Source organism: Neocloeon triangulifer, unplaced genomic scaffold (genome assembly GCF_031216515.1).
Source record: "Neocloeon triangulifer isolate White Clay Creek 2 clone unplaced genomic scaffold, ASM3121651v1 ptg000006l, whole genome shotgun sequence".
In the NCBI taxonomy this organism is placed as follows: Eukaryota; Metazoa; Arthropoda; class Insecta; order Ephemeroptera; family Baetidae; genus Neocloeon; species Neocloeon triangulifer.
The window spans coordinates 4,163,048-4,177,560 of NW_026775549.1; the positions used below are offsets into that span (position 1 = coordinate 4,163,048).

The 14,513-nt window shown below is 36.0% G+C and overlaps 3 protein-coding genes across 4 annotated transcripts; all 3 read right to left on the bottom strand.

Moving 5' to 3' along the window:
* Nucleotides 1-80: 80 nt before the first annotated feature.
* LOC132194082 (annulin) lies at nt 81-7,758 on the bottom strand. 2 transcript variants are annotated; one of them, XM_059615146.1, is made up of 14 exons: nt 7,595-7,758; nt 4,303-4,518; nt 3,161-3,253; nt 2,963-3,102; nt 2,574-2,706; nt 2,115-2,519; nt 1,882-2,020; nt 1,502-1,771; nt 1,366-1,445; nt 1,162-1,306; nt 957-1,102; nt 702-862; nt 505-644; nt 81-435 (listed from the first exon to the last, which is right to left on the bottom strand). In XM_059615146.1, the coding sequence occupies exons 1-14, from the start codon at nt 7,701-7,703 to the stop codon at nt 243-245; spliced, it is 2,370 nt and encodes a 789-aa protein (XP_059471129.1). In that variant the 5' UTR covers nt 7,704-7,758; the 3' UTR covers nt 81-242. The 2 variants fall into 2 exon arrangements, with proteins under 2 accessions (XP_059471129.1, XP_059471130.1); XM_059615147.1 differs by lacking the exon at nt 3,161-3,253 and having other exon boundaries at nt 82-435; nt 7,595-7,757.
* A 344-nt stretch (nt 7,759-8,102) lies between these two features.
* On the bottom strand, nt 8,103-11,253 carry LOC132194301 (uncharacterized). The gene is made up of 18 exons (XM_059615478.1): nt 11,028-11,253; nt 10,919-10,975; nt 10,826-10,859; nt 10,700-10,767; nt 10,521-10,629; nt 10,334-10,445; nt 10,132-10,264; nt 10,002-10,064; nt 9,845-9,940; nt 9,676-9,778; nt 9,125-9,366; nt 9,000-9,056; nt 8,901-8,934; nt 8,777-8,841; nt 8,615-8,717; nt 8,451-8,562; nt 8,265-8,394; nt 8,103-8,207 (listed from the first exon to the last, which is right to left on the bottom strand). Exons 5-18 carry the CDS (start codon nt 10,585-10,587, stop codon nt 8,193-8,195), a joined length of 1,332 nt encoding a protein of 443 aa, XP_059471461.1. The 5' UTR covers nt 10,588-10,629; nt 10,700-10,767; nt 10,826-10,859; nt 10,919-10,975; nt 11,028-11,253; the 3' UTR covers nt 8,103-8,192.
* Nucleotides 11,254-11,273: 20 nt separating this feature from the next.
* On the bottom strand, nt 11,274-12,614 carry LOC132194426 (uncharacterized). Its single transcript, XM_059615681.1, has 8 exons — nt 12,503-12,614; nt 12,387-12,441; nt 12,246-12,334; nt 12,047-12,185; nt 11,690-11,991; nt 11,596-11,629; nt 11,470-11,528; nt 11,274-11,414 (listed from the first exon to the last, which is right to left on the bottom strand). The coding sequence occupies exons 1-8, from the start codon at nt 12,542-12,544 to the stop codon at nt 11,274-11,276; spliced, it is 861 nt and encodes a 286-aa protein (XP_059471664.1). The 5' UTR covers nt 12,545-12,614.
* Nucleotides 12,615-14,513: the final 1,899 nt, after the last annotated feature.

Below are 14,513 nucleotides of genomic sequence, written 5' to 3' on the forward strand. Positions count from 1 at the left end.
ATATATTTAATATCTGACCATTTTGTTAACGTTTTCATCTCTCTTTGACAAATTTTTTTAATGAAGGTCATTTGAAAGCACTTAAACAATTTTTTCTTTTGTAATTCATAAAAACTTTTAATTTTTCTTACAATTTACGAGATTATAGATACATAAAATATCAAGATATTTAAATTAAGCAACATAAATGCTCTTTCAGTTTGTAAAAAGTACATAATATTTTTATCCTTGCACACTTTAATTCAAATTTCTGAAGTTGCAAGTGGGGCGTCTCCATTGGTAGCTGGAGTGGCGACTTCTTTAACCATAAACTCCAGGAAACCGTCAACGTCGTCCAACTCGGCGGAAGAAAACTTGGCCGAAAGCGTTTTCTTTCCTGCGAAGTGCGGCGAAAACTTGAAATCCACGCTTCCTGTTGCTTGTGGCGCCAGATTTCTATTTAAATTAATTGTTTTAGAGTACAATTTTAACAATTTATATACGCAAAGATAGTTGAAAACTCACCCTGGCAGCCTCAGCTTTAAAGTTTTCACAATACCAGGACCCTCCACTGAAAACGTTCCATTCTTCAAAGGCACTGGCAGTGGATTGGTCAGCGAAACAGTGGCCGTGCATTCTTTACCTTCGACGACATCACCACCCAACTAATGAAAAACATAACGTCAAAAATACATTGCTAATAATATCTTTGTCTCTTATACTTTGAATTTGATATCGGGTTTCCGCACTCGGAAGTCGTCTTGAGCAAAGTATTCATATTGCGTGTCTTTGACAGCCGCCATGCAGGCAATGTTGAAACTGGCCTGGTCCACAAGGTGCACCGAATACTCATCATAAGAAACGTCCATTCTTATTTCCTCCACTAAAATTAAAAATTCGAATTAAACTCTGTTTAAATTTTGGTCAAAAATTATTTATATAGAAAAAAAATCATTAAGTAAAATAATGAAAATTACCAGCTCCAGCTTTGACGAGCCTATCTGTAGTTTCTTTTTTCACGCCCTCCTTGATGCGCCCTGTGTAGTTCACAGTGTCAACCCTTAAGGTCACTGTGACCGTGTGATCTGTGTTGCGGCTGCGATTTTTCATCACAAGAACCACGCTATAATAGCAGGAGCGGTGAAAAAGTTTTCAGGCAGCAATTTGAAAAAAAAAAAAAACCTGAACGGTTCGCCAATTTTTATGTCATCTCGCAGTTCAAAATCAAAGTGCATGTCATTGAAGTCCTCGTTGAGGTAATATCTGCTGAACATGGATGCACTTTGCCGCAAAGCTGTCAGCATTGCCGCTCTTTCCTCTTTGCTCTCTATTTATTTAAAAATGTATAAAATTAAAATTAAGGCTTGTTTTTAAAAAGACTTCTACCTTCGGGGTATTTGTAGAACTCCGTAATGTCATCTCTGAAAGTGCTTCCAATGGCCTTTGTGCTGATGAACCTTCCGATTCTTTATATGGAAACAAATTTTAATTAATTTTTCATTTGAGTGTAATTTAAACAAACCCTTTCATATCTTTCCGCAACAACTTGAGTGGTTGCGTTGGGCCGTTGTAGCGCCAGAAAACTTTGTCCGCGTTCACCTCTGCGTAAACAAAAGAGCCGTCGAACGGTTTGCGCACTTCGCCCTTTTTGACGGCGGCCACGGAGGCAGGACCGCAACGATACATGTCCTCACTCTGCTCCTGCGGCGTGGCGTCCACAACCTGCCAGCCGTCGTATTCAGCGCTCAAATCTGGACGCTGCATCCAAACCTCATTCCACACATGGAAGTTCCTTTAATTTTATTTTTATCATTTATGAATTTTAATAAAGAAAATAAATTCAATAAATAATAAAACAGCAATAATATTAAACATTGCAAAAACAAAAAAAATGTAATTTACCAAATAGAGTCACTATTGAGCTCCTCCATGATTTCTGCCTTTTCATTGACAAAATAGTCCACCGTCAAAGAGCTTTGGGTGTCGTGGGCTGACGAGTAATTGGTAACAGGCCGTGAAGGAATGCCAAGAGCCCGAGCGACTATAAAAATGCAAATAGTTTGCAACATATAATTAAATTTTGTGGACAAGAAAAATTAATTAATCTTAATAATTTTCATTTTAAATGAACTCACTTGTTGTGACGACACCGGCAAATACCCAGCACTGTCCGTACTTGACAGGCTTCTTGTCCTTCCAATACTTTTGGAGAATTTGGCTGGACCCGAGCCACTTGGTGGGTGCCGTGCCACCGCCGTAATCATCAGACCAGTTGCCCATGACGGCGCCGTTGTCGTCCGGAGAATTGACGGCGGCCGAAATGGCTCGCGCGGTGCGCACAGGATCTCCGCGCGACGCTGGACCCATTTTTCCCACGACGGACACCAAGTGCACGGCGCATTCGAGGACGTCGGCCTCGAACTGCGCGTAGTGCCAAACCGTTGGCCGCAGCCGGTTGTAGCTGCCGCGCCAAATGATGCCCGTGTCGTTGAGGACATACTCGTTGCGCTCGTGCTCTCCCTCCATATACACCGAATCATCTTTTATTTAATTAAAATTAGAAAAAATAATAATCAAATTATATTTTAACTAACCTTTGCACCAAGGATTGAAAAGAATGTAAATTGGATCGGGAAAAGTGTAGCTGACTGCACTGCCTTCCAGTTGTTTTTTAGTGTCAACCTCCACTTTCCACTGACCTATTATAGCATCGGCTGCTGGCGTTATCTAAGATATTGAAGAAAAAATAAAAATAGTGTAATAAATAAAATAAATCAATTGATATACAATTGAATTGAAATTTGATTTCCTTGCAAGGTTTGAGTTGTTCATTGTAAATATAATGTATTTTGCTCTTCTATTCCTTATGAATCAATGGCCTATTTATAAACAAAATTATTTTTAAGTGAACATTATGAAAATAAAATTTTTAACTATAATTTTTATTAAAAACACTTTATCAAAGTATTACTAAACTACTTACTACAACTCGCACAGCTTTGGCATCTGGCATGTTTTTCTCGATAGCCGCCGCCCAGACGCTTGCAGACTGTGGCTGTGAGCCGTGCGCCAGCAAAGGAATAGCAATCAAAGTGTTGTGACCATGGGTCGGCTTCTCAACCCCTAATCGACAATGTTATTACATTTTGAACCGAAATAAAGCTTGCAAACAGCGACTCACAAACGTATTTTGGTTCACCACAGAAGCGGTAGCAACCGCTCTCATTATTCTCAGACGAGTAGTCCCTCACGCGCACTTTGCGCTTTTTCAAGCCTGATAATTGGGAAAATTGCTTGACTCCACTGAATATTTTTTTTCTTTGAATTTTTAGTAAATTTTGAGCGCACACAAACTGTACAGGTTAAAAGTTAACAGGGACACACGTTCTGTTAGAGATGCCAAAATACGATTTTGTGAGTCGTGAGGTTCATGCCTACTTTCATTAGCTGCAATTTGCATTGCAAATTTAAACAAATTGAAGGTTTACTTGGTTACACAAAGATAAATCTGCGTTAATGGTTACAACGTGAACTATCGTCGTGTCAATTGAAGTCAGAGTTATTTATAATCGCAGCCTTCAAACCACACATTGTTTATTTGAACGTAGCTAGTAATTTATGTTAAATTCTGCAATCAACTGATGTCATTTTCTTTCATACATTCATCTTATAGGAAAATAGTACTTATTGCATTTTGAGATTTGATAAAAGCTTTTAATATTACTTCACACGCTTTGGAAATAAAATTACTACTTTGGTTGAAGAAATTGGCAGTCAAGGAGATGATCATGGAAGTGAAGAGATGTTTAATATTTATTGTTCTTGCTCATGAAATTGGGTCGCATTCCGTGATCGAAACTGGTAGAGCCGTTTTTGGTTTTGAATAAAAATAATTTATACGACAAGGAAAAGCCCAATCTCTTCACTTCCAAAATTATTACTTAAATTATTTATACTTGGAATGTGATTTTTTTAATAGTGCGATGAAAGTGTTCAATCTCACACAATTGGCCACACCCTCTAACCAAAAATCTGTTTGAAAATTAATTTTAAAAGCCAAAAGAGGGCCTTTCAAGGTTTTTCTCTACTTTTGTGACAGCCTTGCAAAGCAAAACCTGATCTTTTCTATCGCTTCCCACGCGACAGTTTGCAGAAAAGGCCATACAAAACATCACCGCGTCTATTCCTTTTGAGAGATTATTGCTGACTTAATCGAGCAATTAAAATAATTAATAATACTTTTTCCTGCAGCACAATTAATAAAAATGATGTCATCATAAACGTGCAATAATTAAAAGTATAAAAAAAAATACATTTTCTCACCTTGAAGGGTGAAAATGAAGGAAACCGCGTCCTGCTCAGGCTGCAAACCCCTGTTGAGGGCGAGCTGCAGCACGAAGGGTTGACCTCTCCTGACCACAAGTTTGGCCCCCTGCACCCTCTCCATGAGGTCGAACTCGGCCGTGTGGTGCGGACCCCCATTTTCGGCGAGCAACAGGTTGGCACTCAGCACCTGCAGGGAAGGCTTCTCCGTGACCTCTGACCGCCAGTTACGGTGGAATCGAGTGGGCGAACGCACCGGGGTCCCGGGAGGGCCCCGGGGACGCCAAGAACCAGACCAGAACATATTAGTTGGAAAGACGAGTTGCGAATGAGAAAATTGTATTCGCCTCTTTGGGCGGCTTGTTCTTTCATCACAGAAAAAGGAGAGCTGGCGGGTAGGGGAACTTTGTAAGTATAACTTGAAATTCAGCGTGAATCGCGTAGATTTATCTAATTATTTACTCGGTTTATTGATGGGCCACTTTTTTACACTCAAAGTGTTATCACGCGATTTGAAATTCGTGCAAGCGCCCTGAGCAATTGCGAGGGCTCCTATAAAAGATTTTTTTCTTTTTATTTTACAGAATTTGACTCTGTTTACGAAACAGCTCTTTAAAAATTTAGCAATACCGGTAATACCTAAATTTAAATCTATACAGAGCCGTCTCTCTTCTACGAAAGGAAAATGTATCTCTGTTTGGAATGCAGCAGCAGACTTCTTGCCTTTCTCGTATCGTGCAGACGGAATAATTAATGCTTGTCTCTGTGCACCTGCCGTACACGCTACATGTTATAAACTTTTATGGCTGAACTCAATACGACTCAACGTGGTCAAATGCATCAGAACTAACTTTTGAGCAAGGAATGAGCTTAAAATAAATTTTTACATAATCTATTAATTTTTGCTATAATATTTGTTTAAGTATTAGAATGATTAATAATAAATTAGTCATCTGGAAACGATTGCTCAATTTTTTAACGATCAAGGGCTCGGGCAGGAAAAATAAATAAAATTCCCGATGACTTCTGCGGAGATTTACAATCACGTCGCGTACAGAGAAACCAAGCGGCATCAATAGAACAAAAAATAGTCACGTACGTGAAATTTTGCCCTTTTACAAGCACAATATGATATAAAACACAAAAGTGCCGCTGATAAATCGTTCCAGAATAGTGCGGGTTGTTGTTGTTTGGTGATCGCCATGTGAAATTAGCACTCGCTTTTCACCGCCTTCTCGCGCGCGCGACGTTTTGACCTTGTCCCGCGGGTCTCGCCTTGGATGACCACCTCTGCACATCTCATTAATGCCCGCTCTACGTCGTACCAAACACTGGGTCACCGGAGCATCGGCTGCTTTGTTATTCAACTCTAAACCACCTCCGTAGCATTCCATTTTTGACAAATTCTTTAGCAACAAAAAGAAATAACGAAAAATAAAAAATTAACCATTTAAATAATCAAATGACAATCATTCAAATTCAAATACATTTTATTACTTTCTACTCTTTTAATTTCATAATTTATAAGGACAATAATAATTAATAATAGTTTATGAAAGAATGAATGAGACACTATTGAGCAATTAAAAGGCTAACTACCAAGAACACGCTGAGTGTGCACCTTTGTTTCATTCAGTTGGCCTGTTAAAGCGGGTGTTATAGATTCTCGAGTGCGATAAGTGATGTCATCTCAGAAAACCTCCAAGCATTTAATCCCAACATCAATAGCACGAAAGCTTTCAATTGTTCTTATCTAGTTAACCTGGTCTCGTATCATCGTTCACGAAGAGGTTAATAAAAAGGGCGAGAACATAAATGACGCTCATAGGCAAATATAAACTGCACGTGGACGTTTTTTGTATTTGCATTTCTGAGTAATGGTATGTGGGAAGTGCTGGATATATCGCTCAAGAAAGATAAAAACGGTGATGCCATTCTTTACTTCAATTTCCTGCTTAAGCGCGCCTTATTTGTCTTGCTTTTTCAGAAGTAAATCAAATCTAATATCTAAATAAATAAAGCATAATATCAATATTTTACTTTTTTCCACAAAAACTATTTTTTTTTTAATTTTAGTAATAGCATACAGGCTCCACAATTAAAATCTCTTATATCGACTTTTTCAAGTGTGTATTAATTCATGAAAAGATGTGTATAAATAAGGAAGATAAAAACATTTACACACAATTCACACCTATTAACGCTAAGTATTTATGGACACAGCTCTAGACCTACCCATTTAAACCAACAGACCTGTTATGCTTATCTTAAGTAAAAATTTTAATTACTTATTTAACTTCCTGTCGTATCGTTACCTAAACAATTTTATTGTAGAGGTGCACTTTGGTTTAATTGGTTTATTGGTATAATTATTAATCTCAATAAACTCGAATAAGAATAATAATTATGTACTTGAGGAACTTCAAATTTTTTTAAATGATAAAACAGGAAATTTCATATTCCGGTGATATGCACTAACTACTGTTTATGTGTTGAAAATAAAACATAAATAGCCATCTGCACTCCATTCAGCTATTTGCAGAGCAACACTTCTTATGCTTCAAACAGCATGGTATTTTTAGTAAGCAAGGCTCGAGTCAGAAGCAAAGAGCTTAATTGGAAATGCGCGATGCACAAGAACCCCACCCAATTGTTTCTTGGAAATCAAGTTATTTAGGTTTAAAATCAATACCAAATTTTGGTAAGTTTTAAAACTTTTCATTGTCTTTTTAAAAGGCTTCTGCTTGCCTTCCTCTATTTTTATCCGTCAGAGAGATGAGACATATCATTATCACTGAAAAAGAGTCGGAGGCGTCTGGAGCCGGAGAGGTTAAAAGTTGATGAAGCGCGCGCCAGGTCAAGTGAGCGAATGCGATTTCTTTTTAAATTCACATAACGAGTCGAGTACCGATTTACTCTCTTCCAGTGAGTAAATCCGTCTGAAAATGTGGCCTTGAACCGCTCTGTAGTCTCTGTACATTTATTACTTTTTACAACGTCGTAATGCAAATAAAATTAAAAACGAAATTGACGAAAAAAAGAGCAGCGTCATGAGCGCCAGAAGAAAAATCGAGATAGTTTCTACTCATTTTGTTTTATGACACGTATCAAGTGGATAATCATGTTTTCTTTAAGATAACCGAAACAATAAAAAGGGCGCAAAAAGCAAATTTATATTTTTGCGTGCACGATTTCGTGATAAAATTAAAGCGTGCTCAGCTTCTCATTTTTTTTCTTAATGAACATAATTACAATACTCTCATTGCAAAATGTAATTGCTGCAGAAACTCACCAGAGGCTAAGGGTGGTCGTGGCAGGGCAGCGGGGGCGTCTGTGACGTCGCTGGGAGGGGCCCTCGGCTTGAAGACCCTATCCCTGAGTCGTGAGTACACCTTGCCCATGGTGACTCGCGAGAGAAACTGATTTCGAGTGTGGATCTCGTCTCGTGTGAGAGCCGAGCCGACTCCGCGGAATGAGCAACGCAGCCGACCCTGAAGATAATTTTGCTTTCGCTCCTAAGCCGTGAGGAGGCGCTAAATTGCACAAAACCTACACTATTTAAATTATGGATCCCGTTCAACCAGTTTAAAACATTTAAATGATGATACCTAAGATGCACACAAATTTATTTAATTTTCAATGTGAATTAAGTTTAATTCTAATGAAATATTTGGCACTGTATTTTAAATATCAATTTAATTAGTATTTATTTCAAATGTCTGCAATAAGTTAGTATTCCTATTGGCGAAAAAACCCAGGAAAATGAAATTAATATTAATTTTGTATAATTAATATATTATTTACTTATTTGCATTTCTTGATTTAAACGTGTCAATGTAATTACAATCATTGAAAAACTTGAGTATTTATATATTGATTTACATTTCAAGCTACACAGCTGGACCCTGAAGGAAAGTTATAAATAGATAATTTATTTATAAAAAAGCGAAATTCTCTCATACTTCGCAAATAAATCGTGAAGCAGGACACGCCAAGTCCCAAAAATTAGTTGCACCTGCAGCTCCAACGCCGACGTGAAGCATAAGGCAAAACTGATAACCACCATTATTGTTAGGCTCATAAGGTGGTTCCCTATTTGTATCAAATTTACGTATTTCATATCAATTTTGAAAATATTTCGCACAAACCATCTTGTATCATTTTTATAAACCCTCGCGTCGGTTCCGCAAAACGCAAAAAGAAATGGGCATCCATATGAAACACCAGTAGTCATATATTCCGCCACGTATTTCATGTCGGCTGCAAAATAATAACGTCATTTACGATCCTTGCCCAGTGAAAGGTAAAGCACCATTATTTAAATCATGAATGCATTTTAACTCATCAGCGGTTTCCACACTGATTAATTTCATGCCAATACTGCAGCAGAAATTCCACGAATCTTGATAGGTTTTCTATAAAATTAATTATTTTTTTTTTTTATTGTTTAAAAACATCTTTTTTAAATATTTACAAATGCATAGCTGAACATGTACTGGCGACCACACGTAGTTTTCCATACTCCATATGTGTTTGGATCTAAATTTTTGTTTTTTTATAAATGAAACTGAAAAATATATATGTATATAAAAACAAACTAAGTAATTTTCCGTCACCACCAAAGAGCGAGTTCTAAATTTGATGTAGAAAATTAATTGTATTTTTTCCCATAATTTTTAACAATAATAAACTAATACATCTTTTGTACAGGTGGTCACCGGACATGACGGCTGACACTCAGGTTGTACGTCACCCTGGCAAGAGTAGAAAATGAGAATGATTTTTTTAAATGTTTTTATGGTTAAATTAAATGATTTCTTGCCTCGCAAATATAATATTGAGGTACATTGCATGCAAAATCTTGAAGACCCGTATATTTGTAGTCGTAATTAGAATACCACAAAGCGGCACAGTTTTCATTAATGGGGTCTGATGGTTCTCCAGTAGTCCAAGGAATATCCTTGGTAACTGGCGCTCCAGAGGGGCACCAGCTGGGAGATCGTGCACACCCAATACCATCGTTGGTCAGCGATGTCCAGTAAGGTGCCGCACTGCCCAAAAACCCTTAAGAAAATTTTGCAAAAGTATAAAAGCTGCTCAGAAATGTAACATAAAAAGTTTTGTAGTTTTGTTAAAACATTTTTTTTCTGCGTAATTAAATAAGTTTTGTAAAATTTATGCGAGCTCAAATATGTACTAAAATTTGCAGATAATTTGGAAATTTTTGAAAAACACTGCAGCGTCATGAGAAAAGAAAATGATTAAAATTTGGTAAATATTTCAAAATAAATTTAAAGATTAAATGAGACAAAATGAAAATTATGAAGAAAACTCGCTTTCAAAGAGTAAAATTCTGCGTAACTATAGCATTACAATTATTCATGTCCACCAGACATTTGATTTCATCATAAGTTTCCACGGAAAGCAAGCTGAGTCCGTATTTGCAACATTCAATGGCAGCCTCTTTTTGAGTTTTCTAAATTGAAAAATAAAACTTTTTGATAAATACGCTACAAGATATAAATCATAATTTTATTAAAACCTTATCAGTGCTTAAAAAATATTGTCTATTGCAGCCACTGCGAAAAATACCTCCTAAACCTCCTTGCCAATTTTTCGACATGTTCACTTTGGCTGGCTGAACGTTTAAAAAATTAATCAACCACTTATTTCTATATTTTCCCATTTATTATAAATACTTCAGGAACGCAGTCATACTCAGGGCATAAAGCCTTATCACAAGTTGTTTTATTTCTTTCAGCCTAGTGGAAACGAAAAAAAAAAATAAAAATGATAAAAATATCGTTTGAGAAATAAAGGCAATTTTACTTCGCATATAAAAGATTTGGTTGTTGAGCAAGTCCAATCTTCTAAATTCCCCAGCCCCACTAGACTTCCAGTTTTCAAATTTAAGTCTACACACATCTGCTGCCCATTATCAAAACTAGGTTGCCCCGCGGCCCTGTATTATGAAAATGCGTCAGTGAAGTTTGACGTTCTTTTATGACGTTTATATTTTTAATTTGCGAACCAACTAGAATCCTCTACAGCGATCGCCGTTCCAGTATCGCACCACTCAAATGTAAAAGGACAATTAAGAGAGCTACCAGAGGTCCAAAAATCTTGCACGTACTTCAAATCAGCTACAAATGTAATAAAAAAAGGAAAAGTTATCACCAAAATTATTTTAAATTTTAATTAAATTCAAAACTCTTTACTTAAATTATTGTTCAACTGTACGATTGTGTTCATGACTGCGCTGGTTTCCATTTTTACCAAGGTCATTCCCAACTGACAGCAAAATGTGTAAGCGTCATTCCATGTTTTCTGCGAAACGTTTTTAATTGTGTTTTGGCAATAAATTCAATGAAACGGAAAAGCAGGAAATTTTTCAGACCTTTGCTGACGTGCTGAACAGGTATGCCCGCCCATTTCCGACAGCCCATCGTCCATACTTATTCACATCTACATAAAACAATTAATTTAATTCACAATTTAGCAGTAAAAAACTAAAAAGTATTACCAATTAGATCTCCATTTTTGTTGAACAGCTTAGGCTTTTAGTAATAAATAATTAACCTAAATTACCGAGGCAATGAAAATTTAATTTTCTCACGTCTTTTGCTTTTGAGCAGTTTCTGGGACAAGATGCTTGGCATGCAGGAGGTTCGCCCTGGTAAATTTGATTTAAATTTGAGTTTTACAATTTATGAAAAAATAAAAACCTCGCAAATGAAAGGTAGAGTGGTGGTACACGTTTGGTCCACAAGACTCGCATTTACTGAAGTTGTAAGGGCAAGAGCAATGCATCTCTTGGTTGCAGCAGCACTGGGTTGAGATGCGCCCCAAAAAGATGAACTTATTTCTGTTCGCGATGGGCACCATTGATATCTCGTTTCGCAACCCTCGTTTGACCCAAATGTCCAGAAGTTGCCAGATTTTTTTAGTATAGCTTTACGTGTAGATTCAAATTAAATCTTTTTCATGGTTAAAACAAGCGAGAAATTGCCTTTATTCATGGCATCCAAACAACCAAGTTCAGTTTGGCTGTTAATATTTAATAGCTCCATGCCATATTTGCAACATTCCATGGCTGCATTGTCCCGAGTTAGCTAAACGATAATTATTGAAATTTAAGGTTTGCAAAAAATCAGTTGAGGTTTAAACCGAGGCTGTGCTGACGAAGTATTGCTTTTTGCACGCTGGTCTGAATACGCCATTAGCAGCTGATATTAGGGTTGGAATTTGTCACACTTATTATTGAATTGATATAAATTAAAAAATATAAATTACAAATCCATTTTATAGCTTCATCTTTCTTCTGGTTCTATCAGTAAATAATGAAATGAAATAAATCGATATTATTCATTAAAACAATTTTTTTTACCTCCGTTGCACAAGTAAGGGTTGGACAGATACAACTAGAGGTAGTTGTTGGCGGGAGAGTTGTGGTTGTTGTGACTGTAGTTGTAGTTGTAATAATTGTAGTTGTTGTAATTAATGTCGTTGTTTCAGTTGGTGCTGGACTGGTTTCGGCAACTGCAGGGTTTGTGTTTGATGGGGACGTTTCTGGGGGCAACGTTTGTGCAGATGTGGGAAGTTCGGGAACGGGGGTAGTATTTTGCATTGTTTCTTGCGGCAAGGAACCAGTCGGTAAAGCATCAGAAGATGATGTAATATCAGTCGATGCTAATTCAAAATTTTTGTCTTGATTATTTTTACTACAAAATTCGAATTATCCAACTGTTTTCAATAGGTTGTTGAGTGTTTAGCACTCCATTGGTTGTTATTACTGTTTCACCAGTAGTTGGCTCTGGGTTAGATTCTTTGACAGAAGTAAAAACGTCTTGTGAAGTCCTTGCGCTCACCTTTGCAGTACCTCTCTTCACAAAATTAAGAATTCTTCTATGTTCATTTTCTCTGATCCAAAGAAATAACCTTACTGTAGTTTTGTTCAGAAATCCAGAATTACAAGATTTTTCTCCACAACAATTGATTATTTGAAATCGCTTTGTAATATTTTGCTTCGACCCTTTTGAATAATTAAAAAATTAGGATTCTAGTTAAATTTCATTGGAAATTACCAGAAATGAATTTAATTTTTACAACTCTTTGCTGACCAAGATAGGAATAAGTCAACTGTTGAGCAACCATTTAAAATTATCTTCCAAAGTATATTAAATTAATTTCTGTTCCTCACCATAAATTGCGTCATTAATAAAAAGATTGTCCACTTTGTCATTTTTGATTATTGTGGTAGGAAAGGATTTCAAGTTGAAATGTGTTCCTACGGAACGACAAATTAATCTGACAATCGTATCACTGCTGTTGGCAGGGAACTGCGCTTTTTTACGTGAAGCTTCTGTTTAACAGGATATTGCTGTGTTGACCGCGCATCGGACTGACGCAAGAAATTAAAAAATTATAAAATGTAAAACGCATTACGGAAGTTATTTCCTTGTCTTAAATAAGCTATGCTCACTAGAATCTTCCAACGCTTAAAAAATAGTCACTTCGGTGCAAAAGAGAATAAAATAATTTTTACCCATACCACAGGGTGCTTTATTTCAATATTATATTTATTTATTTTTACCATAAGCCAACGTATTTTAACAGTTAAATGTCATGAATGAGAAATATCAATCGCACTAGCATATCAAATTCCATGACCATGCATAAATTATATAAACAATGTGATGCAACAATTTGGACAAATAAAGTTTAATAATTATGTTGAATTTATTCAAAGGAAGTGGCATGTACAGCAGGATATTGTTTTTCCTTTTTCCTATTGGCAAATAACACGAGACTTAAAAATCATGGTGATTAAGTCGATAAGTTAACTTTAGAATATACAATGTTAGTTGATTCTCTAAAAAATTAGCAATAGATTATAATAGTTAAATGTAAGTTAGATGTATGTTTAGACCATCTTTATGCAATTTTATTGTTTTGTTTCGATATTATTGTTTTTCACCTTTAACCTCAATTCAACATTACGTAGGCCGGATTAAAAGGGCTACTGAATTAAAAAAAAAGTAATAAAGAAATAAAGTACTTATATTTATGCTAACATATGCTAACAACAAATTTGGAGGAAATTGATAAATCTCAAAATCTGGATAACATCACAGTGAGATGAAGCTTCAAATTATGCATGATTGTTTACTTAAAAACTATGCATGAGAAATAATGTAAGTTGCTATGATGCATCGCTTACTGATAAAATTTGATAGTCCCAACACTATAAATTTGAAGTTAAAAATCTTTAAAAACTAAAAATTTAGGAAGAAAACAGATTATTGTTCATGAAATTAATATTTAAAGCATTTAAAGTCTTTTGGAAAAGTGAAAACATTTTATATAAATATTTGAATTGTAAGCTCAACTGGCATTGTTGACTCTGAACCCCCCTCCACGCGGCTCCTGTTTTTTAGCAACTTTTTCCTCGAGAAATCCATTTCTTCATATTTTACGTACTTTATTTGGTATTCTCTCAAATTAACTTGATTTGGGATGAATCAACATTAGTAAAAGAAGCTGCATACACTACTTGAAATATGACGCGACCAAGAAGGATAAATAAAAATAATAATCGAAATAAATAAAAATAAATTTTTTTGTTGAATTATAAAAAATTATCTTTGAAGTTAATTTTTACCACTCGTAAAACAAACTATCTGAGCACAGAATGCTTTCACGATAGCCGCCGAATTGCGTCAGATCCGACCCGCGATCGGGCCGTTCAAGCAAGCAATTGAATTGAATCGTGCGAGCTGAACCCGTCTTTTGCTCTCATGGGTTGCCTGGTATAAATTACATATAGGCAACGTGCAAAACTTCTGTGCTCGTCGAGTTGCATACCACGCTATAACGATAACGCACATTATTTTAATTGTAAGACCTTTTTAGAATGTAATTTAAAACAATGAGTGACACCGATTTTAGCAAAATATGAAAAAGGCTATTTATCGCACGAATGTCATGCACATGAACAGGCATGTGTGCGTCATCAAGAACGAAAATTTGAGATAGAAAATTAATAATAATTATCATACAAGCGTCATTGCAAATAACGTGTCCAAATTTCCATGTAAAATGAGCTTTAAGTACAATATATCATAATTTATCTAAGTTGAAACTTGAAACAATGATAAATATCGATAATATTATATGACGATTGACGATGCGTATATAATGCTTATTGTTAG